The 27,216-nt window shown below is 37.5% G+C and overlaps 1 protein-coding gene across 3 annotated transcripts in view; it reads left to right on the top strand.

The window, feature by feature from the left end:
- Positions 1-27,216, top strand: part of HPSE2 (heparanase 2 (inactive)) — a 655,327-nt gene that overhangs the window by 480,356 nt on the left and 147,755 nt on the right. For all 3 annotated transcript variants that reach the window (XM_064593549.1, XM_064593548.1, XM_064593547.1), the window contains one exon: positions 23,982-24,075. In XM_064593549.1, coding sequence (XP_064449619.1) covers positions 23,982-24,075 — 94 coding nt within the window. The remainder of the gene's footprint in view (positions 1-23,981; positions 24,076-27,216) is intronic.

Genomic DNA, 27,216 nt, shown 5'->3' with positions numbered 1-27,216 from the left:
ACATCACAGATATGAAATTGAAGTCTACCTGTTCTCATTAATTCCAGAGATAACCGCTTACTTAACTTTAGATTGCATGCTGCCAGTCTATATTTATTTTTATATTTTTACTAAAGCCAGGAGAATCTATAAACTATCTGTTGTGTTGCTTTGTATGCTCTAAATGTTCACACAAATTACATAATTGAAAATTATATAAAATTACATAAATATAGGAGCACCTGGGTGGCATAGTTAAGCGTCTGACTCTTGGATTCGGCTCAGGTCGTGATCTCAGTGTCATGAGATCCAGCCCCTATTGGGCTCTACACTCAGTGTACAGTCTGCTTAAGACTCTCTCTCCCTCTCCTTCTACCCTTCCTTCCTGCAGTCTCTCTCTCTCAAATAAGTAAATAAAATCTTTTTAAAAATTACATAAATGTAAAGTGAAAAGAGTGCTTATTCTGCAAATTGCTTTCTTTCCTCAACATGTTTTTAAGATCTATGTATATTGTTACATATGAATTCATTTCATTTATTTTCTCAGCTAAATAGTATAATGAAAAACATTTCCTATTATAAGATCATAATAATTGATTTTTTTCTTAGATTTTTAAAGTTTTTTTTAATACTTAGGTCTAATTCTATCTTGAATATATTTTTATTTATGGATCTGAATTAGAAACCTGATTTCATAAATTTCTTCATATAGTTCCTGTACATTTGGATAGATTTATTCCCAAGGATCTTACAATTTTGCTACTATTGTAAATATCACCTTTTTAATACATTTTCTAATTAGTGATTTTTAGTATTTGAGAACACTGTAGATTTATGTTCATCTTTTAAGTAGCTACCAGATCAATTTTCTCACTAGGTTCCAAAATTTTCCTATGATTTCTTTTAGATTTTCTATTGCAAATAACAATATATTTGTGTTTTTCTTTCCAATAGTTATGTTCTTTTCTTTTAAATTTTGATTTTTTTGAACTAGTTAAGACTTTCAGTACAGTGTTAAGTGTTAAGAGTGATAGAAGGCATCCTTGTCTGTTCTTGGCTTGAATGAGAATGACTTAATTTTCACAATAAAGTATGTTTTCTCTGGATTTTAGTAGATGGCCTTTATCATGCTAAGAAGATCTTAACTTTCCAGTCCATTAAAGAGTGGTATTATTTTATTTTTTTAAGTAATGAAAATTTTCAGATTTTATCCAACTTATTTACTGTATCTATCAAGATGATCCTGTGGTTTTTCTCCTTTAATATGTTTAGATAGTATATTATATGGACAGTTTTTGATATTGAACTATCCTTCTACTTATGGGATAAGCCCTATCTAGACTAGAGTATTTTTTAATACATTGCTGGATTCTGTTTGTTAATATTTTATTTTAAAATTTTTGTTTCCACATTCATTAGCTAGATGATTCTACAATTTTGTTTTCTTGTACTATTTCTTACTGCTTTTAGAATTGGAGTTCTATTATAAAATGGTTTGAGTAGTTTTCCTTCTTTGTCTATTCTTTGCAGCAATGTAGTTAATATAGGGATATATAGTTAATGTTGTTCTCTTAATATTTTGTTAACTTGTTTGTTGAGAGATTCTAAACTGGTCATGATGGAGTAGTTTGTATTGGACTGACCCTCCTACCAAAAACAACTCTAAAAAGTTAATCTTTTGAAGGCACTGGAGTATAACCAACAGAGGGAGACTTGAGGGGCTAGTATCCTGAAAAGAAGGGAAATTCATGAAGTGAACTCCATATCATCATCATCCCTAGATTTTCCTCTAAGGACATTTTCCAGATTACAGCCTAGGAAAATAGAGTTTAAGCATAAATATTATTCTTGTTGGGCTGGGGATTCAGAGTCAGAATTTGGGGCCATCAGAGTGGCTGGGTATTAAAGAGCAAAATTCCAAAGAAAAGCAAAACACAGAGAAGGAGCCCAAAAATATGAATACAAGTTTCCCACTAGTCATGGGCCACCTCTTCAGCTACATGTACAAATGATGAGACCTGCCTGGAAGCCAAGCAAAAACTGGCAGCTGAGAGTCTAAAGTGCTGCACAAAGATTTCAGCAACCACAAGGTGATAAAGAGACAGATTGGAGCTCAAGTCCTGCCAATGTGTAGGGGCTTTAATAAAACCTCTTGGTTTTTAATTGTGACTCTACAAGGCTTATATCCTAAGAGTAATGATTATGTCTTAGAAGTAAAGACAGTATCATAGGAGTAAGGGCAAGTGTGAAAGACCAAACCTACTAAAGCCTTAAGCAGAATCAAGGTGATCTTCTTGTATTCTATATTCTTTCCAGAAGAAAACATAACTGTCTTTGGAGAATGGCAACTCATTCATACCCTTTAAAATTTTTCATTCACAACCTTCAAGATCCACTTGAAAATTATGAAGCGTGCTAAAAAATAGAACTAAATGGCATGCACACACTCAGGTGGGCCTGGCATTGAAGTTATCAGATAAGGAACTTTAAATAACTCTGATTAATATGTTCAAGAAAATAGAGGAAAGTGTGAATAAAAGATGAAAAGTAGAGAATTTTAACAGAGAATTGAAATCCACTTTACAGGAGTGCCTGGGTGGCTCAGGTGGCTAAGTATCTGACTCTTGATTTTGGCTCAGGTTATGATCTCAGGGTCATGAGATTGAGCTCAACACTGGGTGTAGAGCCTGCTTAAGATTCTCTCTTCCCTCTCCCTCTGCCCCTCCTCACCCCTCTATTTTTCTCCCTCTCTAAAAAAAAAGAAGAAAAAAGAAATCTGTTTTACAAAAATCAAATGGACAGTCTAGAAGTACAAACATATCTGAAATTAAGAACCCTCTGGATGTGTTTAACAGAAGACAAGTTATAGCAAAACAAAACAAAACAATAATCAGGATTAATTAACTTGTGGCCAGATTAACAGGAAATATCCAAATATATATATATATATATATATATATATATATATATATATATATATATATATATATATAATAACATTATATATGTAACATACATATAAATAGTATATATAACAAAAAGGTTTGCATGCAGAATATATAAAATATTCCTGCTAATCAGTAAGAAAAAAAAGGGAATTTGATCTTAAAAATGCAAAAGACATGAACAAGTGCTTCAGAAATTTTCTGTTTCAGGTATGGAGCAGCCCTCTGAGATTTCTAGTATAAGATGTAGACCCCAGATCCCACCCTTCAGGCCAATACCTTATCCAGGTTCTCTTGATTCAATTAAATTACCATTCCAATTTTAAATCCTATTTATTGCTACTATTCAGGGATTTCCCTTTATTTCAAGTTTAGCTAATATTCTTTGGTTTATTTGTGCATTTTTACATGTTTAAGATTGGAGCAGGGATTCCTAGCATCCACTCAGTCATGTGCATTTACTTAGAATTCCAGATGCCATTTTTATGAAGTCAGTTTTGATTCCAGTGAGTGATACGGCCCAGAATTATTTCTGGATTCAAGACTTTATATTACTATAAATTATAGTGGACACAGTAGGTTAGAAGAGTTCACAGAAAAGAAAGCTATTTAGAGTAGGCAGAGTAAAACAGAGAAATCTGGGGCTTTATACAGCTATTGGAAACCAATGTTGGAAGGCTAGGTATATTTTTAGCACCTTCTTTTCTGCTTTACCTTATTTTGAGCACTCGCTGTTTGTCACTAGGGACCCAGGTGAGTTTTGTTTTTTTTTAAAGACTTATTTATTTATTTGAGAGCGGGAGAGAGGGAGAGAGGAGAGAATCCTCAAGCAGACCCCCCGCTGAGTGCAGAACCCCATGCAGGGCTGGATCCCAGGACCCCGAGATCATGACCTGAGCCAAAATCAAGAGTTGGCCGCTTAACCGATTGAGGACCCCGGCATCCCTGTTTGTTTGTTTGTTTTATATAAGTAAAGTATCTAATAATTTATAGTGATCCAGTGATTCATAAAGTTTGGATCTACTCACAAATCATATTACCTGAGTTGATGATTAAAATGTAGATTCAAGGGCTTTACCCAGGGCCACAGAATCTACATTTAGCATACTTTCTATGATGGTGATTCATATACTTAAGTGTGAAAATCATTACAGATAGGCACCAGAGATACGTATGTTAGCCCTACCAATGGTGATTGTAAATCAACTGTGGGAAATCTGGCAGATAATGCTTAGTCCAAGGGGATAACTGGTAGTTTTCTAGTGTCAGAGAATTTTAATTGTTTAGAGTGGCAGGGACTAACAGCCTATGGCCCGCTGGCCAAATCCAACCCATCATGAGTTATTGTATGACCAGCAAGCCTTACAAAATGTTATTTGCATTTATAAATGGTTGGAAAAAATCAGAAGAAGAATATTTTGTGACGTGTGAACATTTTATGAAATTCAAATTTTGTGTCCATAAATAAGGTTTTATTGGAACACTGTTATGCTTATCAATTTGTGAATTGTCTGTGACTGCTTTTGCATTGCAAAAGTAGAGTTGAGAAGTTGCAACAAAGACCATATGCCCCCAAGGCCTAAATTACTAATTACCTGTCTTTTTACAGAAAAAAATTTAAGGCCCTTGGCAAGGCTATTGGCTTTCGTGTACAATGCAGGACTGTCAATCTCCCCATAATCCTAAATCTGCCTCCACTTCTCTACCAACCTCCAACCCTCTATCCCCACCCCCACCCCCCACCCTGACACATACACTCCACACACACCCTGACTGAATGTCCTGCAGTGAAGCTCTGGACTGCCTTCTTTATCATGAAAGAAGATAGCAAAACTGCCCTGTTCTCATTCAGAAAGATCCTTTAAATTTACCTGTGAAGTATTCCGTGATCTTTGGGAAAAAATATTCTGGAAATATCTGATCATATTAATACAATCCTTACCAACTCTTGGGGCCACTTATGACAGCCAGTTCTAGCCCCAGGAGAACAGAAAAATGTCAAAAAATTCTTAGAAGGGGAAATCCATTCACAACAAACTAAAGGTTAATGGATTCATGATTCAACCTCAAACTATATTATATCAAATAAAACATTTGACCTGACAAACAAAAGAGTGTTTTTAAACAGAGAATAGGACTTCCTGAAGCTTTTCCTGATAGTCGATAAAAGATGGATTTTGTAGAAAAGAAATAAAGCAGGAAATAAGATGAAGAGTCTTTGCCTTGTGTATAAAGAGGACTAAATATATAGTTTGTGAATTACTGACAGTCTTCTTTTTTCACAGCTTCTTTCAGTCCTACTTCTGGTCACTTTTCTGTCCAATAGCAAAATGATAAAAAATAAATAAATGAGGAAATAATAGTAAATGGAAAATAAGGTTAGAAAAATAATAAATCAGCAAGAAAGATTAGCACTCTAAAATGTATATCAGCTGGTTTTATTATCTTGTTAGTGATGGGCTACAAATTTGATTCTTTGCTTCCACGTAGGTAGCCAAAGCAAAGTAGAAAACAAAATCTAGTGGCTACAAGTCAAAAACTAAACTAATTTTTCATGATAAACTTCATTTTCCTATTACTAAGCCTTGAGATAAATTTTTCTGGTAGGTCCTCATAGTAAGTCAACCATGTGATGACATGGATGCTATTTTATACACACACACAATATAGAGACTATTTGTCTATCCTTTCAAGGGCGTGGATGCAAAACCGACATTAAGGAAAAGGCGTGGCATAGGGCCTGAGGCGGTGCAAAACAACAGTAATTTCTCAATCTCATACATAAATGAGGGTGTGGAAAATCAAATTCAAATAGGAAACTTACATGAGACCTTTGGGCAAGTCATTTTGTTTTGGTTTACTCACATATTGGATATATCTGTGTACACCTCTGTTGTACAACATCATACACACATGCAATTTCATTAATTAACTAAATAGGATTCTCTTATGTATTGAGGGAACACCAGTGTTATTCCACTCTTTGCCAAAGAGGAGACCTTGATCCTTAAATTTGGAAAGGGCCTTAGAAATAATTTTGGTCAAAAATGGCAAATATGTGGCATATGTGGCTTCATTCCTTACTGTCATTACCATGGCAGACATTATTAATTGATCGCATTAATACACTGATTTGACAGTACAAAGTAGAGAGAAGGCTATTTCTCAACATCATCCTTGATGTTAGTACTGCCAAAAAATCAGCACTGCCTTGTAAAATAAGAATGTTTTTAGTAAACTTCTGGTTTTAGCCCCAGCAGGTAAAAAGTTTAGAAGTTTTTACTTTCATTCGTTCAGCAAGAAAAAGCTGAACAATTCGAAAGTGAATAACTTTCTTGGACCCATCAGAGAATTAAGATTGTAGGGCAAACCACACTACCCTGAAATCTGGAAATTCAGGTGAATCCACGGAGTCATCAAAATATGCTTACCTGGAACAGAAAATACTAAAGCCATAAACCTGTAGGAACACTTTAGTGTTAATTTTGATGAATTGCTAGAGACTTAATGTGGACTGGCTTGAGAGTGGAGGCTACAGTATCAGCCCCTCATCCCTTCCACCACCACCCCCCACCCCCGCATACTTTTGTGGAATCCAAAATTTTCTAGTAGTTGTGGTAGGGAGAGGATAAGAGCAATCATTGTCAAATATGACCAGAGCATTCTCTCTATAACAAAAGCCAACTCTCGAGGGGAAAGACATAACCAGAGCCTTGTCCCATCTGGGGAAGGGATTTTCATTCTAATCTCCTTTAGCCTTTCTGTCTCACCTAAGGGTGAAAAAGCTATACCACTGGGGAAAAATCATGAAGTTTATAGTCCAAAGATATAGACCCACTAAAAGACTAAGATTTACTCATAAAGTTAGAGAGTACTTCCTTTCCTCTGTACCCAGCCACCTCATCAACAGGGTTCCAGTATAAAAACAGTGAATTATAGCTGAAAGAGCTGAAAGACAGACTCTCTGAGGAGGAGTAATTAGGGAAGCCTGAAGTCAAGAGATGATGCATAAAACAAGGACATTAGGAGGAATTTGAAGTCTCTGGTACCTACAAATACAGCAAACATGAAACAGTCCAACTTCTAGCACAAATCCTCACACTAAGGGTCTGTTTATCTCAGTTCCCATTACCCATTTCAGCCTGTTCATTTTTTAAAAATTTTTTTTTAATTTTTTTATTGTTATGTTAATCATCATACATTACATCATTAGTTTTTGATGTAGTGTTCCATGATTCATTGTTTGTGCATGACACCCAGTGCGCCATGCATAATGTGCCCTCTTTAATACCCATCACCAGGCTAACCCATCCTCCCACCCTCCTCCCCTCTAGAACCCTCAGTTTGTTTTTCAGAGTCCATCGTCTCTCATGGTTTGTCTCTCCCTCCGATTTCTCCCCCTTCATTCTTCCCCTCCTGCTATCTTCTTCTTTTTTTTTTCTTAACATATAATGTATTATTTGTTTCAGAGGTACAGATCTGTGATTCAACAGTCTTGCACAATTCACAGCGCTCACCATAGTACATACCCTCCCTTGTGTCTATCACCCAGTCACCCCATCCCTCCCACCCCACCCCCCACTCCAGCAACCTTCAGTTTGTTTCCTGAGATTAAGAATTCCTCATATCAGTGAGGTCATATGATACATGTCTTTCTCTGATTGACTTATTTCGCTCAGTATAACACTCTCCAGTTCCATCCACATCATTGCAAATGGCAAGATCTCATTCCTTTTGATAGCTGCATAATATTCCATTGTATATATATACCACATCTTCTTTATCCATTCATCTGTCGATGGACATCTTGGCTCTTTCCACAGTTTTCAGCCTGTTTACTTTTAACAAAAAATTACAAAGTATACCAAAGGACAAAAAAAAAACGTAGTGTGAACAAACAAAGCAAGCATCAGAACTAGACTCAGGTATGAGTTGGAATTATTAGACAGGAATTTTAAAATAACTATGATTAATATGTTAAGGTCTCTAATGGAAATAGATAGGTAATGTAAGCAGAGAGATGGGAACTCTACAAAAGAATCAAAGAAAATACTGGAAATCAAAAACACTGTAACAGAAATGAATGCCTTTGATGTGCTCATCATTAGACTGGTCATGTCTAAGGAATCAGTGAGTTTAAGGATAGATCAACATAAATTTCCCAAACTAAAGGAAGAATGGGGGAAAAAAAAAACCCAGAACAGAGCGTCTAAGAACTGTGGGACAGTTTCAAGGTGTGTAACATACACATACTTGTAATACTTGAAGAAGAAGAAAGATAGAATAGCAGAATAATGAAATAATAATGGCTGAAGTAATTCAAATATTGGAGTAATAATGGCTGAAAACTTGCCGAAATTAACGACAGACACAAAACCACATATCCAGGAAGCTCAGAAAATATCAAGTATGATAAATACCAAGAAAGCTACATCTAGGAATATCATATTCAAACTGTAGGAAGCCCAAAGAAAAAGAGAAAATCTTGAAAGAAGCCAGGGGATAATTACATTTTACCTATACAGGACAAGGATATGAAGTACAGTGATACGAGGCAATATGAACAAAGGTATGAAGTCTCAGCAGGAAACCATGCAAGCATGAAGAGAATTGAATGAAATAATTATTTGAAAGAAAAAACTCACCAACATGGAGCTCTATATCCAGCAAAATTATCCTTGAAATGTGAAGGGGAAATAAAGGCTTTCTCAGACAAATAAAAACTGAGGGAACTTATCACCAGCAGATTTGCCCTACAAGAAACATTGAAAGAAGTATTTTAGGGAGAAGAAACATAATATAGGTCAGGAATTCGAATCCACATAAAGAAAAGTGTTAAGGAAGGAATAAATGAAGGTAAATAAAATCTTTTCTTTTTCTTATTTTTAATCTAAAAGATATCTGTTTAAAGTAATAATAGCAACAAGGTATTAGGTAATTAGAGCATATGGATAGGTGAAATGAATGACAGCAGTGTCACGTGAGACAGGAGAGAAAAACAGTATAATGTTTTAAGGTATTTTCACTCTATGTAAAGTGATATATTTTCATTTGAAGGTACATGTAGATTAATTTAAAATATATATTGGAAACTCTAGAGCAACCACTTAAAAATTTTTAGAAAGAAGTTCATTGAATGCTAAGAGAGGAGATAAAATGTAATGATATACAATGTTAAGTTAAAGCCAGAAAAAGAGGGGACCGAAAAAACAAAAACAAAAACCAAAGAAAAAAATGCAAGGAATAGAAAATACTTACATAGTAAATATTAATCCCAACTAGAGCAATGATCACTTCAAGTATGAAGTAAAAGATACCAATTAAAAGACAGATGTCTGGAAGGGTGTTTGTGGGGCTAGTTGTTGAGTGGTGAGGCTTGGTGGGCTGTGCAGAAGTAAAGCACAGAGGCCAGGAGGGTGATTTGAGTTTTGGGGAAACCAAAAGATCCCTGAAAGGGAAATGCCCTCTTTCCCCCTATTTTCCTGTTCTTCTCTTCTTGATATAGTTCCTTCTACTGTAATTGCCCAAAGCATGTAACCAGAATATATTACATGACATTTTACTATTTTGTTCTTAATTTAGAAATCAAACTATCATTGTCTCTCTCAAGGGAAAAAGAAACAGAATGTATTTGCTTTTTATTTCTGTCTTGATTAACTTTTGATTGATTAACTCTTTAAAATAGAATTCTTTCAAAGGGGGCTTTTCTTCTACCTAAAAATCTTTGTAGTCAGCTTGCTTTTTCTTCCTGTTTGAATAAAAGCTCCTTTAATCACAGAGAAGACAACATGCTAATGCTTTCCCTGATTCCCACCCCCTTTTTTTGGTTTAATAACCAAAGTGAATTTGTAGGAGATTTGAGAGGAAAAAATAGGATATTTTAGGTATGATAAAAATTTCGATTTTTTGAAAAATTTTTAAAGGGAAGGATGGTATAACACCCAGTGCTCCATTCAGTATGTTCCCTCTTTAATACCCATCACCAGGCTAACACATCCCCCCACTCCCCTCCCCTCTAGAACCCTCAGTTTGTTTCTCAGAGTCCATAGTCTCTCATGGTTCGTCTTAAAAAAAAAGAGGGAAGGATGGTAAGTAATCATTTCTTTGTAGAAAGGTATGTGATGTTTTACCTTGAAATTATGACTTTAAAATTCCTATTTGCTAAATAAATCTAATCAAGTCATTTATCAGTTACAAATAATATAATTATATATTCTGAGTATTTTATTTCATAGTACTGATGTGATTTATCATATTGACTCAGCTAGAGAGCAAGTATATGTTATGATTAAACATAATACAGATCTGACTTCAAATATTGGCCTGTGCCATTTATTAGCAAGGTATTCAACTTCTCTGAGACTCAGTTTCTCCATGCAAAACATGAACACTAATAGATTCTACAAAGAATCTAGAACATAGCTAGCATATAGTATGAGCTCCATAAGTGTTTATTGAACAAATAATCTCATAATATTTTGTGAGTATTATAAATGTATATTGTTTCTAGGAAAGTAATGTCTAAGCATTTCTCCTAAACAATCAAAACTTACTGTCTTCTGGTTATAACCTTTAATGTAGTCAGAGATACTTAAAATTGAAAATTTGACAGTTATGAACATTGGGGTGCATATGGCCCTTCTTTTCACTACATCTGTGTCTTTGGCCCTTCAATAGATGAATGGATAAAGAAGATGTGGTCCATATATACAATGGAATATTACTCAGCCATCAGAAAAGATGAATACCCAACTTTTACATCAACATGGATGGGACTGGAGGAGATTATGCTAAGTGAAATAAGTCAAGCAGAGAAAGTCAATTATCATATGGTTTCACTTATTTGTGGAACATAAGGAATAACATGGAGGACATTAGGAGAAGGAAGGGAAAAATGGGCGGGGGGAATTGGAGGAAGAGATGAACCATGAGAGACTATGGACCTGAGAAACAAACAGTGTTTTAGAGGGAAAGGGGGAGGGGGGATTGGTTAACCCAGTGATGGGTATTAAGGAGGGCACGTACTGCATGGAGCACTGGGTGTTATACGAAAACAATGGATCGTGGATCACTACATCAAAAACTAATGATGTAATGTATGGTGACTAACATAACATAATAAAATTAAAAACTACAAAAAAAATTGAAAATTTGATATTTAAGGTGTCTCACTTATGAAAAACTCATATCAGCCAATTATATGCACCCAACTTGACTTTCATATATAAAGGCAGCAGAATGAGGTTTTCAAGCATACAGAAACTTAGGGAAAATTTAGTTATGCACAAGACTTTGTTGAAAAATCTACTCGAAGATGAAGCAGACAAACAAAAATGGAATCATGCTGGAGAAATGGTGGTAACGGACTAGTTGTAAATATGTAAAATAAATTTAACTATTTTTATATTTAAGGGTTAAGATTAAAATTAAAATTAAAATTGCTGGGATTAGAGTTAAAAATAACTATAGAAATTTTACTTCCAGAAAGATGGAATATACATACTTTTGCCTATTCCTCTATTTAGGTAGAACTAAAAGCTCTAGCTATCATTTATGAAACAAATATGAAACAATTCCAAAAGGTGGAGAGAATAAGATAGACTGGGAATCAGGGAACAACACAGTGGTAAACTCCCTTGTTTGTGGTGTGTGTGTGTGTTTTCTGCATAGATCCCAGACTTGGTTCTAGAGAAGCTGGCAACCCAGAAGTACCAACAAATACAAACAAAAAATGCTCCAACAAAGGCCAGCTCTCCCTATCCAAAGGGCCAGGAAAGGAACAGCCTAGCAAAACAGAATCACAGTAATCACTATACTCTAGTCAAACACCACAGAAAAAAACCTGTGGTACCACCCCCACCCCAACCCCTGCCAGCAAAGGTCAAACAGGGACCTGAGACTTTCACCCTGCCCAGGCTATAATAAGGCATCTCAATGTGTCATCAGTGAAGGCCTAATGAGGAGTGCACTTATGCTAGTTTATAATGAAGACCCTCTACCATCCCCACTCAGTGTTAGTGGAAACAAAATGGGGAGCCTGGACTCCTACCTCCAGTTCTCAGGAATGACACATCTCTTCCCTCTGGGATGCTGTCAGAAGATACATACTGGAGAGCCAGGAGTTTCACCACCACCCAGCAGTAGTGATACTACTCTCCCACTCATGTCAGTGGAGGCCATGTGAGGAGCAGTAATGAGGCACTTCTACCCCTTGAAGTTAGGGTAGTATATCAGTGGATGCCTAGTGCGGAGCTGGAACTCCGACACCCAACTACCAGTAATGAGTTCCCCTATTCCCTGAGTGTCAGTGGAGGTCAAGTGGAGAAACTGGACTTTCACCCATATGTGGCAGTGATGAGGCAGTGTTCCCTCCTTACCCTGCCAGAGTGGTGTCTGAGGAAGCCAACCAAAACAAGATTTAAATAAGATCCAGTCTCTTATAACACAATACCCCAAATATCCAGATATTATGTAAAAGATCACTTGTCTATCAAGAACCAGAAAAATACCAACTTGAATGAGAAAAGATAAGGAATAGATGCCCACATTGAGATGACAGAGATGTTCAAATTATCTGAGGATCTTAAATCAGCCATCATAAAAATATTTCAATGAGCAATTACAAGTCTCTTGAAACAAATGAAAAAATAGACTCAGCAAAAAAGTAGGTAGTCCTAATAAAGAAATAAAAGATATGAAGAATAGCCAAATGGAAATGAAAATATGATAAATAAAAGCTCAGTGGATGTGTTCAACAGCAGAATGAAGGAGAGAGATTTTTAAATATCAGTGAACTTGAAGATAAAATAAGAGAAATTACCCAATCTGAACAATAGAGAGAACATAGACTGGAAAAAATAAAATAAAATAATGAACCGAGTCTAAGGGATCTGCAGGACCAAAACCAGAGACCTAGCATTTATGTCAAGAATTGTCTACCCAGCATTCTATATCCAGGAAAAAGGTCCTCCAGGAATAAAAAGGAAATCAAGACATTTTCAGATGAAGGAAAAACAAAAAACTTTGTTGAGAGAAGACCTACCTAAAAGAATGGCTAAAGTAAGTTTTCTAAAAAGAAAAGAACTAATAAAACATGAAAACTTGGAACATCAAATAGGAAGAAAGAAAAACAGAAAGGTAAAAGATGAATACCTGCAATAGACTTTACCTCTCCTCTTGAGTTTCCTAAATTATGTTTGATGGTTGAAGCAAAAATTGTAACACTAGCTGATATGGTTGTCAATGTTGTAGAGACATAGGAGTAATACCCTTCTCTTTTTCAATTTATCATAAAAACATTTATAAGTGACTAGTATCCAATATTCATAATTAGTTATTTTACTTTCTTTCTCTTCTATTACACTCAAATACCATTAAATTTTGCCTATTTTGTTAACAAAACAGAATATATAACATGATAACATTGCTCTAAAATTATTGACATCGGCATTTTTATTTTACATATATACACACATACACATGTACACACATACAGACCTGTCTGCAATGATTTTCTCTGAATGTTGATAAAAGTGGCATATTGGGATTTGGTGTGATTATTAAACTTATTTGTACTTTTTGTTCTCATGTTAAAGTTTTAAAATGAGTATGAATTTTTTTTTTAAGATTTTATTTATTTATTTGACAGAGAGAGAGAGCACAAGCAGGGTGAATGGCAAGCAGAGGCAGAGGGGGAAGCAGGCTCCCTGCAGAGCAGGGGGAGCCCGATATGGGACCCGATCCCAGGACCCTGGGATCATGACCTGAGCCAAAGGCAGCCGCTTAACCAACTGAGCCACCCAGGCACCCAAGTATGCATTTTTATTACAGAATTATTATGTTTTAGAATTATGAATCAAGAGAATACAGTAATTGAAAATAAACTATTTAAAGGAAAATTACAATTTTATTTTTAAATATTACTGATACTCAAATTAAACTACACAATAATGCAAATACTTAAAGTATCCTATCAGAAATGGTTTCCTTGAGGGCTCAATTCACATACCACGCAACACAAAAACTAATTTTATGTTTACCCGTCTTGAAATCTAACTAATAGTTGGGTATCTCTCATCCTCTTGACCTCTTTGTCTCTCTTAATATATACATACATATATGCATGTGTGTACTAAGACTTATGTTCATGGTAAATAGTCTCTTTAAAGGCTTTATATGGTGAGAGCCAGCCCTTCTTTTTTAATAAAGAAGTGGCAATTGTCATGAAAAGAATTATATTGAGGTAAGATTTTCTCTAGGTATAATATTCTACACAGTGAGTATACTTCAAGGAGATATAGCTCTATGACACCGAATTTGCTGAGAATAAAAGTTAGATGCAGGAACTAAAATATATGGGACGTTGGTGGGGCGGGGGGAGCTAAAGAAGCAGTTTGGTGTGTGTGTGTGTGTGTGTGTGTGCGCACACGCATGCATTTGTGAACACTGGGTGTCCGGAAATAAGCAACCACATGCAAAGTAGAGCTGAACCTCTGGTTTTCCTGCATATGTGATGTATCCAAGTGAGGACATGTGATTTTGTTCACAGTAAGAATGCCTAAATACATCTACCTCAAACTAGCTGTTCCTCAGAATAAAAACTCAGATTTTCCCCAGAAACCTAAGGGAAAATACTGAATGTAAAGTTAAAAGGCTGCCACCTACTCATATATGACTTTCAGTAATTGACCTCCCTTCCAAAGCCCTAGATTCCTTGTCTTCCTTGGTCATTAGTAATTGCCCTGATCATTGTTTTCACCCTTGGCTCAGTTTGCCTAGATACAAAAGAATAAGAATGATCTCTTCCCTCATCAACTGTACTCACATAGTTAGAATTCAGCCCCTTGCTGACAGTCAGCCAGTCAATTCAAACTAAAATTAACCAGGTTCTCCAGGTTATTCTTTTTATTTTCATACAGGGACCATTTCCTTTCAAAGGACACCTCTTTATTATGAACTGCTGATGAAAAAATTGATTGGCATAATGGAGTTTTGTTGCAATACCTCTGCATTAGTAAATATAACACTAATTGCTTTAATAAATAAACCCCCAGATCTCATGGTCTAAACAGTAGAAGTTTTGTTTCTCACTAATGTCATGTCCAATGCTGGTATACCTGATAGATGGCTTTATATGTGGTCATTTCAGGACCTAGGCTTTTTTCCATCTTGTGACTTCTCCTTGGAGACTTTCCATTCATCTGGCAAAGGAGAAAGAGACTATACGGAAGACATGGCTTCTTAATTTCTGCCCAGAAGTGATACACATCTCCATCAACTTCAGCCTTAAAGTGATGTATTACTTCTGCTCACATTGCTTTGGCCCTATTAGTCTTTTAGGCCCCTCTCCCGTGACAGTGGCAGAGAAATAATAGGTTCTGGCTGGGCAGCTGCTTCTTGACAAATAGCTCTGGACTGTAGAAGGAGAGCACAAAATTTTGGTGGTTGGTAAACTGTCTCCACCCCACCCAGGGGTACAAACCCAGGTGAGTGTGGGCCTCATCTCATGTGCCCCTCCCCTTCTCTCAAAGATCATAGCCTGAGTTGGTTGCTATCTAATTCCTTCAAACAGTTGTTTTATATATTTTGTCTTGGATTTTGAGTTGTCTGTGACAGAAGGGTAATTCTTATATCAGCTATTCCATGATGGCAGGAAAAGAACTTGGTGCTAACCCAACATTTCTTAACCTATTTGACCACAGAGTCACCTTTCTTCATGTAATAATTACTAAAAGACTTTGAAAAGCATTTTTGCAGAGTAAAGCTATACCACCTCCATTCCTTTACTTACCTCCCCAGGTTTTTGCTTTTGTTTTTATTTTGTTGTAATGTTTTGTTTTCTAGAGAAATCTGAGTTTAGCTCAGTATTGTTTAACTGGTCAGGATGGTTGAAGGAGGCAAGAGTAAAGATGGTTGGAAAGCAATTGTACTGGATTACGGGACAGATGAAGTAAACACAGTACTCTCCAGCTCCTACATGGGCAGAACAGAGAGGGAAGAGTGTTTGGTATCTATCACTTAGTGCATATAAGATCTCTGGTTTCCTAGTTACTCTATCTCTGTGAGCCACAAGTTTGTAACCTATAAAACAGGGAGTGTTCTTAAGGATTAAATGAGATACCATATGTAAAATATCTAGCAAATAAGGAACTTAATACATATAAGGTTCCTTCCTTCCTCTTTCTTCTTTCTGTGTTCTCCTAGTTAGTAATGTACTAACTTAATTATAGTTAAGTTGGTTGTGCTATTCTGCTACAAACAATGACAATTATATGAAAAAAGGCCAGGGAAAGGATGAGGTAACTGTGTAGGCAGCTCCCAATTTACAAACATTGAGATTAAAAAAATACTGCTCATAGATGGTTAGGTTCTGGTAACTTAGCCCCTGCCATTCTTACTATCAATGCCTTACAGTTAATTGGCCATGAAGCTAATGACTGAAGCTTTGAGTCCCTCCCTTGTCTTGGCTCCTACAAGTGCTGGGAGATGGTGAGAGTTGGAGGATGTTCTAGGTGGAAAGGGGTAGGACAGGTTGCTATCAGGAAGCATTGCTATATAAGCATTTCTGGTAAATTGCTGAAAGAGCTCTCAGAAAAAAAGGGTTTGATTCTCTTAGTTTCTGGAGGCTTGTTGTGATTTATTTGGTCACTCTAAATGAATATTTACTTTTGTACCTGATACTGTACTTTTGATTTCTTTTTCTTAAAGATGGTCCCACAAATTGTTTAAGAACTCAAACACATGGATCTGCTCCTGCCCACACTTTTGGTACCATCACCTGCTACTATTCTGAAAAGTCCCAGAGGTGCTCTCCTCAGAGTCTCCTCTGGACGCTGGAGCTGTAGATGGCTTTCCTACACCCCTCCTTCCCTGATTCCCATATAGAGCTCACCTCAACACTGCTAGGATCAAGGGCCAGCTGTTTGAGCCTCTGCCAAAAACACTGTGTCTCCGCAAATACTGGGTTCAAGCGGGGAGAATGACCTGGGCTCAAGGCTCAGGACCCAATGTGTGCAAGGAATTAAGAGAGAAAAGTTCAAATAAATGGGGCCCTTAGGACAGCAGTTATGCCTCAGGGCCACCCTTTTGGCTCATTGTGGGTTAGCTTATTCAGGCACACATGCTTTTACTGAATATATTTTTTTGAATACCCATTATGTGTCTGTGGGATTGCCTGCAACCCTGACCTTTACTTGTACCATTTTTCAATGATAACATTTTCCCAGAGTCAAAACTTTATAATTCCTGAACCCTTTAGTCAGCTGGGTGACTCCTGTATGGATTTATAGGAACTGGTGTAAGAAAGCTAAAGAAACATCTATATTCTGTAGGCTCTTTTAAAAAATTTGTAATAGTGTTCATTTCATCCAAGCTTTACCTGCCCAAAGTTGTTCAGAACAGGAGATAAGAAGGTTGACCCATTGCAAAGAAGATCAAGAATAAGGTAGGCTCAGAAAGAATACCTAAAGGCAAGTTTGAAGAACAATGTGCTCAGTAGGAGCCCAGCGTGAGGGCCTTTGGAGGGGCAAATACAAGGTATAAATCTTTAGACTCAAGTCAGCCTCTGCAGAGTTTGGCTTCAAGGTGTCAGAATAGGTTTTATAGGTCAACAGGATTGTTCTAATGATTATCCAAGTTTCTCCCCCTTCAATGGGGAACGCCCCAGTTTTATGGAATTACCTGCCCAGTCAGCAGGCTGGGTGTTAGAATTCTGAGCAGACTGCCCCTCCTCCCCGAAAGCAGCAGGCAGCAAAATAGGTCCGGAAATTCCTGAGCATTGGGAAGCCAGCACTAATACAATTACCTGAAATAAAAGAAGGGGTCAGATAATAAGGGGCAAAGGTTTTTCCTTTTAAAGTAAAGAGCCAGGTAAACAAAACCAGCTGTCCCTGGAGCCAACAAATTCTCCTCATTAAATGCTTTAAGAGGCTAATGGGCCTAAGTAGCTAATTGTAGTACAATCCTGAAGACTGAATCTAGGGACCTGGCGAAGGGAGAGTAGGAGGATCAGGGTTAAAACCTGGCAGGCAGAGACAGAAAGGAGATGAGACCTGCGCCTGGCAGAGGATCCCAATGGCCAAAATGGAATTAAAATAAGAGTAAGATTATTTGACCTGGAGTCTCTAATGTCTCTTGTCAGTATCCTTGTGGGATGAGCTTGGGAGTCTTAGCTGGTACAGTTTTAAGTTTATACACTAGTAGAATAGGATTTGGAGTAAGTTTTTAAAAATAACTAATTATGGGAAATTTTATGTGCACTTACTATGAAAATCTCTGAAAAGATATACAGCAAAATGTTAACAGTGGGTTTCTCTAGGTGTTGAGTTTATTGGTGATTTTTCGTTTTTCATATTTTAATTTTGTTTATGTGCGTTTTCTAATTTGTCTATAATGAACACTTACTTCTTTCATAAGCAAAGTGCACAATTTAAAATAAGATGAAAGGTATTAAACTAGAAATAAACATTTAAATAAGATGAAAGGTATTAAACTAAAAATAAATATTAAGGGCAAGAGAGTTGGTGAACGAATTGGTAAGAGGTTTTAGTTACTTTGTATACTCTGTCATGTCTGCCACCTCCCCAGATGTGTGCTTAATATGACCTGCCAATCTGGAGGCCAGCAGAGGAAGGAATAATGGTTGCTGGTATTGAGCCAGACAGGCTATTTGTCCACACACAAAGGTTTCAACCTCATTGCATTTGTAATAGTTCCCAGAAATGTTATTTCTACACAGGCTCTCTTGGCTTCAGCTTTTAGTTGAACAACTCAGCCACTTGTGGTTTGATCCTAAGAGATGCTGAAATTTCAAGAGAGCTTGGAGGAGGATTATGATTTACCTAAAAGTATCAGTCTAAGTGTTTGGAGAACCAACTATTCTGCCAAGGTTTAAGTGGAAGATGTCAAAGCACCTCTAATTGATGAATTTGCCTTCTCTCTCTTTCTTTTTTTTCCTCTCAATCCTTACCTTCTTCTCTCATTTATTTGGTCTTCTGACACTTTGTAGCCATTACTAGAGTAATTAACTCTTTAGAGAGATTGCTTAATGTCTAAGAATCATCTTTATCTTCCCAATGAGAAAGACAAAAGAGAGTTGCCCTGAGGTCACTGGACAGTCAGCTGGAATCCAGTCCTGTTTCCTTTTACCCAGTCTTGGTTAGAAATCACCATCTTCATAATTTTTAATGATTTATTTTTTCCAAATGGTTATGGCAGGCTATTCCACCTCCTTCGTGTCCAAATCTAAATGATATAGTGGGCCCCTTACCACAGGCAGTCACTATCAGAGAACCAAAGCTCTGTAACAGAAAGGAATTTTTCAAATAACAACAGATTATCAACGCTGAATGTTTTCTTCGAAGTGTCACATTTATGAAGGGAAGTGTAGCAAGTTAAGTATCCAAGGGTACCCAAGAAAAAGGCTTAGGTATTATCAGACTCACATCTATGGTTAAATTGACCCCTCTCTTAAAACTGGAGAACCAAAGTTCATATTTCCATAGTATAATATATATGTGGATTCAAGGTTGCAGATGAAGTTGCTGAAGCTTCTAGTACAATATGAGGATTCCTTTGACATCCAAATGTAAATTTGACTCAGACTGAGGTCATTAAAAAGAGTGAGGAAAAAAAGGACTCTTAGCTGGGTCAAATGTAGAGGCAATGTCCAGGGCCATATTTGACAAGCATTTTAGAAGGTCTCTGACATCTCTGTTAAGTTCTTATCTTCTCGGAGAGATCATCTAAAGCCATGGCTTCATTCATTACTTATAAGCTGAAGACCCAGCTCTTTTCCTGTCTCAAATTTTATCTGTACCTCCTTCTCATATCTCCAACTACCTGTTGTATATTTCCTCCTTGATGTTCTCTGTGTCCTTGATATCTCAAATTACCTCCTTCTCATATCTCCAACTACCTGTTGTATATTTCCTCCTTGATGTTCTCTGTGTCCTTGATATCTCAAATAGAATCATTCATTTCCTTTAACAAATCTAAAGCCTAGTCTGACTAGCCTACATGTTCTGGGCATCAGTGTTCTCCAAGATATCCTCTCTCACAAGCTCCTGGTCATCAGAGATTCCCTTCCTCTTTCTCTTACACTCTATAGAAGCCTTATTTTATTAGTTCTTCCTTCACAGGCTCTCACTTTTACTTCTTTTCATGACCCAGAACCCTTCTTGCCTGCTCTATTAAGATAAGATAACCTTGTCACACTGGTTTCCTGCCCGGAGCTCTCCCCTGCTCCAATCTAATTCATAGTATACAGAAATAGCCTGAGACCAACTGAGAATGATTGAATCCAGCCTGTTAGGTTAAAAATGGCGCCAAAAATGGGCTCTAAAAAGCGTAAGCCAAAGTTTTTATTGGAATTCCTCCCCCACGTGTCACATGAAAGAGGAATTGGACTATTTCTTGGTCCAAGAAAACAGCCATTGAGTGAACAATAAGAGGGAGCAAATTTTAGACTCGTTAGAAGAGCCTTCCATGGATTCAAGCTGTAGTACAGTGGAACAGTACAAGTACTATATGTGAATGGGTTCTCCATCCTAGATAATCACTTCTCAGTCATTTTGTAGCAAGCTTACATGCTTTAGACCACATGGCCATTAAGGTCTTTTCAAATTCCAAATTTTTGCAATAGAAACACAGCTCTCCCCATCTCTCCCTCTGCCTTCCACTTACTGGGAATCCAGAGTCTATTCTTGCTGTCTTCCCTCATTTCAAATCTACAGTGAATGAACATTGTCTCCTTCAGACAGATGTTCCCCTGCTTACCTCATCCCATGGCTTTTCAGTCTAAGTTGCTGTCACCATGGGCCCTTTAAGTAACCTGGAGGGTAAATTTGCTTATTAAATACCTCTGACGTGCCAGGATTTATGCCCAGAATTTTTCCTAATTTGACTAGTACAGTGTACCTTGAATACTGTGGGTTTGAGGGGTTTTTTTTAGCCAACTTCAAAGAAGGGGAAACCTAATATCTTATAGGTGGTAGGTGACAAAGCTGAAACTGAACCAGGGTTTTCTAACTCCAAGGTCTGAGTACTTGAGAAAAGAGACAAAAGGAAGGAGTGGAGTAATAAAAGGCCCCTCAACTAAGGACTGTGTGAGTTAGGGGGTTATTCACAGGGAATCCTACATTGAAAAAGTACATCAGGCATTTTTATCTCAGTAAGTATTAAACTATATGTGTTGCCAGCAAAATTCATAAATTCTGATGTTTAAAATAGCTACTGGGAGCTAACAAAAAGAAAAAAGGGAGCTATAATATATTTGATTAAAACATAAAAGAACACTAATTACGGTGCATTTGTGTCATGTGCCTAGTAATCATGTAACATAGTAACAAGTATTCATGTCCTTCAGTGTGTATTAGATTAGCATTGCATGAATTATTAATTTTAACATTACTATGTTTTGATATACCTAGATTCCATGTAGCAAGCTATCTAATCAAAATTTTTTTAGGGACGCCTGGGTTGCTCAGTTGGTTAAGCGACTGCCTTCGGCTCAGGTCATGATCCTGGAGTTCCGGGATCGAGTCCCGCATTGGGCTCCCTGCTCAGCAGGGAGTCTGCTTCTCCCTCTGACCCTCCCCGCTCTCATGCTCTCTCTCTATCTCATTCTCTCTCAAATAAATAAAATCTTTAAAAAAAAAATTTTTTTTTTTAATCAGAAATGCTAATAGTGAGGCACTAATAGGAAGAGGTTGGGGTGGTAAGTAATGGACATGCTCAGCACTGTGTGTTGCACATAATAAATATTTATTGGATCTGAGTCTAGCATCTGTATCAGTAATGAAGTAAAAGGTCATGTCATCATTTTGTTTTATTCCCTAATATAAGTAACCACCAAAATTTTCAAAATCATGTACCCTTTGATATACTATTTCCACTTTTAGGATTCTATACTCACACATAATTTAATCAATCAGTACCCTATTGTTTATGACCCTGTCTTTGTGAGCTGAAAATGAAATTAGAAGAGAACAGAGTTGTTGAATGCCTACTATGTGCCTAACACTTTAGGTTTATCTGCTTAATTGTCAGTTAATCCTGAGAAGTAGATATATCACCTCTTTTAAGAATAAGAAAACTGGGGCACCTAGGTGGCTCAGTTGGTTGAGTGTCCAACTCTTGATTTCTGCTCAGGTCATGATCTCAAGGTTGTGAGATAGAGCCCTGCATCAGGCTCTCTGCTCAGCACAAAGTCTGCTGGAGATTCTCTCTCTCTCTCTCCTTTTGCCCCTCCCTCCACCTCTCTGTCTCTTTCTCTCAAATAAATAAATAAATAAATAAATCTTAAACAACAACAACAAAAAAAGAATAAGAAAAGGACTGCCATGGCTCAGTTGGTTAAGTGGCTGACTCTTGATTTCAGCTCAGGTCATAATCTCAGGGTTGTGAGATCATACCCCAAGTTGGCTCTGCACTGGCCGTAGAGTCTGCTTGAGATTCTCTCTCTGCCCCTCCTCACCCTGCTCACCTGTGCTTTCTCTCTCTCTCTCTCTCAAAAGAAAAAAAGAAAAAAGAGTAAGACAACTGAGGCCCACAGACAAGTATCTTGTCCAAGGTCATATAGGTAGTAAATAACTGATCTGGGATTTGAACTCAGATATCTCTAGGTCCAAAACCTATGTTGTTTCCAACATATCAATGACTTAAACATTGGATTCTTTGGAAATGTCTGAGGTGGTGAAGGAGGCCAAGGGGAGGCTGATTGGGTGGAACTCATGTCCCACACTCGCTTCAGCTACAACAATTAAAAAAAACTTTTCTAGGGACTCCTGGGTAGCTCAGTCAGTTGGACATCTGACTCTTGATTTCAGTTCAGGTCATGATCTTAGGGTTGTAAGATCAAGCCCCATGTCGGGCTCCACGCTCAGCGCAGAGTCTGCTTGAGATTCTCTCCCTCTTCCTCTGCCCCTCATGCTGGTGCTTTCTCTCTGTCTCTCAACTAAATAAATAAATAAATAAAATCTTAAAAAAAAATTTTTAACCATTTTACTACGTCATGTATTAGTATGGGGATTTAATATTAAGAAGAATTTTCACACAGTTCTATAATACATACTGATAGGTTGTTGTCTTATTAAAAATGAAATAATCTATCATTAGCCATCAGTTGGGGAGACCTGAGTGGGTTGGAAAAGGCATCCAGGAGTCATAAGCATTTATTTTAATTCAATTGATTCCATTCAGAATTTTGTAAAGATGGGGGTGGGAGGTTTGAGATAATAAAAGTCACCTAAACCTGGACTAGTCTCAGCTTAGTCTTCAGAGTAAGGATTCACAAAGAGGGGCCCCACAAAGCTGGATGGACCTGTTTTGGTCAAATGTTCACAACATTGTATCAGCACAACTTGATGTTACACTTAAGCCACCTAACAAAACCCACACCACCACACCCAGTGAATGCTAAATTTGTTATTATTTTAGGAGAGTGCTCCTAGACTTAATCTATCTGATTTATTTATTTGTTTGTTCATTCATTCATCCATTCATTTATTCTGGAGGTGGTCGGAGAAGGTTGACTACAAGGTGAGTTGGAGATGAAACTTTGAGACCCACTCACTACACTAAATCAGATTTTTGTGGTTGGGATTTGTTTTCTTATTGAAAGGTGTGGAAACGTATAAAAATGTTTGAATATTCTTTCTAAACCTCTCACATACCTTTATTACTTTTAAGGTGGGGGCAGGGGTGGTATGGGATGGGTGTTAAATTACTCTTCCTAGGGGGAAAAGAAAAGTAAGCTTTTTCCCATTACTTAATTTGTATTACAGATTCCTGTCAGCTCCTATAGAGCAAGCAATGCAGTTTCATGTGACAAAGGTTGAAAAAAAATCACAATATAGGCCACAAATGGAGGTAGAAATGAAGAAGTTAAAAAGCATATTACTTGTTTGAAAAGTATCCAGGGTCAAAACTTTTTAGGATGTAAAAGCCCAGGTGAACTTTGGGCTATTTCCTCAAGCAACAGAGACCTCTGGCTAGAGAAGTGTATTTGTAGTCTCCTGCTCAAGATTTTACCTGATTCTTATTTTATTTTTATTACAGTTGCTACATTGATGGCCGGGTGGTCAAGGTGATGGACTTCCTGAAAACTCGCCTGTTAGACACACTCTCTGACCAGATTAGGAAAATTCAGAAAGTGAGTAAAAGTCTCCTGGGAAGAAGTGAGTTTGGGGGTAAGGCCAGGAAAAGGTCTCAGGGTCCCAGCTGGACGTCAGCACTGTGGGAACCAGGGTAGAAAAATAGTATAGTTTAGAGCTCTTTTTCACAGCTGATTGTTGTTTATTGTTTTTCAAATTGAGAATGGTTTTAATGTGCCATTTCTGGGTTTAAAAGCTTTTCTATTTTAATAACGACTATTTTGTAAGAGTTTGCTTCTGAAATGTGAGTTTCTTAAGGGAAGGATAGATTTACTTTGTTATTTTCTTTTTGCAAGGGTTTATTTAGGGCTAGTTTATGGAGAGAATGATTATATTTATTCAGGGAAATTCTGGTCTGGGGCATCGGCCATGTTTATACTATTCTTTAGTGTTAAATATCTGAGCCATATTAACACTATTCCTAGGTGTCTTAGAATCAGTCAAGTAACATCTTACTTTTGTAGAGATGTGGGGGAAACTATATTATATTAAGCAGTTGCACGTAGGTCCCATTAGCAAGATACCTTTGGTCAACAGTTCTCAAACTTGAGTGCAATCAAAATCACCAGAGATTGCTCATAAAGTTTGCAATCTCACTCCTGATGTTCTGATTTAGTGTGTCTGGAGTGGTAGATACCAGACATCTCTATTTTTTCTTTCTTTCTTTTTTTTTAAAGATTTATTTATTTATTTATTTGACAGAGAGAAAGACAGAGAGAGAGGGAACACAGGAGGGAGTAGGAGAGGGAGAAGCAGTCTTCTTGCTGAGCAGAGAGCCTGATGCGGGGCTCGATCCCAGGACCCTGGGATCATCACCTGAGCCGAAGGCAGACGCTTAATGACTGAGCCACCCAGGCGCCCCAAGACATCTCTATTTTCAGTAGTCATTTTGAAATACACTGGATTAGTTCATTCTGAATTAAGGTGAAGATCTTATATCTGTAATTTCCATCTGCCTCTACAAAATGAGATCACATCTTTTGTTGCCTAGCCAGGTCAATTTTCCAGGAAATGGGGTCCTTTTGAACACTCACCTATCTCTTGAGCAGATTAAACAAATCTTTGCAGAAAAATAGCAATGGGTAGACCCCCATTAATATGGGATGAATGAATAAATGAATGGACAAATGAATAAATGGATCATGTATAAAATTAGCTGTGAAAGAAAATCATATTTGGAGTATAATCATAAAAAACCACTCTTGACTGGTAAAGTGGTACCCTTTTTGGTATTCAAACCAATGTCCTGCTCAGATTACAAAAGCTTTTTGAGTCCCCATGTTCTCAAAAGGTTTTAGCAGCTGGGAAGCCTCAGGACTTCTGGACTCCTGCATCCCAGTCTGATCCCTCTGGAGATCAGGTGCATTGGCCAGTGTCCTTATCTGTCACTGCCTCCTACAAGGCAAAGCCTGGGCGAACTAAATAATTTGAAATATCTCTGCCAGTCTCTGTTTGACATTCATTTCGTTTTTAGTATTTAAATATTTAATATTTATTGAGCACTTAGCAAGTACTAAGCAAAGTGCCAGGTGCTGGGGATACAAAATGGAATAAGACATGGTCTCTGCCCTGAAGGAACTCACAGTTTTAAAATTTAACAGTTGTTTTAAGCAGGTTAAAAAATGTTACTTAAGGCAGTTGAATATCAACCTATTGAACACTGCAAATTTCTAAGCACTTCATGCTAATCTGATATTAGGTATCATTCTCTAAAAGGAGGGGGGAAATTTCTTTCATTTGTTTATTCTTCCATCCAACAGATGTTTATTGAGTGTATACTAGGTTCCAGGCACTATGCTAAATGTTTGTATTACAACAGTGTACAAGATAGACAATCCCTATGTTTTTGGCTTTTCTGATATCAAATCTAATGACCTGATCAAAGAGCTGTCATTGGCAGTAAAATGATTCAGTGGTATCATGGCACTGAGACTGCAGGTTCTAACTGTGCTCATGTAATTATTTAAGCAGAACACGTAACTCTAGGTCAGAACTAAGACAAAGGTGTTGGGAGTTAGGTTCTTCCCTTTCTCTGCACTACCCATCTCCTTCCACCTCTGGATACTTCTAAACCACCGTAGAATGTTCAGAGACTGAAATAAGTGGCTAAGCTCATCTTCTCATTTGTCCACAAAGTCACAAGACTTGTTCACTCACAGGTCTGGCAGTTGATGCCAGCTGTCAGCTAGCACCTTTGTTGGGCTGTTAACTGGAATAGCTACATATGAACCTTCTATGTAGCCTGGGTTTCCTATCAAGGTTCAAAAGTCAGATGCCCAAGAGCGAGAGTCAGGTGGAAGCCGTACCAGCTTTTCTAACCTACCCTCAAAGTCTTAGGGCTTCACTTCAACCATAGTCTATTCATTGAGACAGTCAGCAAGACCAGTGGAGATTCAAGAAGAGAGGAAATAAATTCCTTTTGATGGGAGAGTTGCAAGATTCTGGAAGAGCTTTAGAACCAGAATGATTTTTGCAGTCATCTTTGGAAAATACTGTCTGCCACAGTTTCATCCTCCCTGTATTATTTAGTAGCCCTTCATTTCCCTGTCTAGTTTTCTTTTCCCAACTCTCTTTTACAAAGCTCTTGCCAGATTATGCCTTAAATGGGTATCTGCTGGAGGTGTTGCTGGATCACAGATTCCCTAAGATTTGATTTATGGGGTAGGCTTTCCATTGGCTGCACAGCCTGGACATAGTTGCTAAGGTTTCTAGGATGAGAATCTCGCTCACCACAGCCCAGGATGTGCTAGGTACTGGTCTGCTCTGGGGAGATGGGGACTAGGAGACCAGAGAAGGGTCACCATGTTTTGCCAGTTAAAAAGTTGATTTGGCTGTTCCTGAGGTCCTGTGTGGGTGGGTGGGGGGTCTGGAAATCAGAGTCCAAGGTGCACACTGGGACAGACTGGCCAAGCTTCTTTCCTGGAGCTTCCAAAACCAGTTTAGAGATGGGCCAAGTAAGATTTTAATATGTATATACCTAGAACCCCCATCCAAAAGCTAAAAGTAGAATCTTTGTTTCTACTCTATTTTGAGAAGCTCACAGAAATTCTAATAATTCCCCTTAGGCCTACAGTGATGGAAAAAGGCAGATTTCTTACCAAAATCAATCCATGAAGGAGTGGTTAGATAAATCAGTGGTG

Source organism: Mirounga angustirostris, unplaced genomic scaffold (genome assembly GCF_029215605.1).
Source record: "Mirounga angustirostris isolate CCGP_5_RB_7025 unplaced genomic scaffold, mMirAng1.0.hap1 SCAF_6, whole genome shotgun sequence".
NCBI classification, from domain to species: domain Eukaryota; kingdom Metazoa; phylum Chordata; class Mammalia; order Carnivora; family Phocidae; genus Mirounga; species Mirounga angustirostris.
The sequence above is the reverse complement of the archived record's forward strand: the minus strand, read 5'-3'. Positions and strand labels throughout refer to the sequence as shown.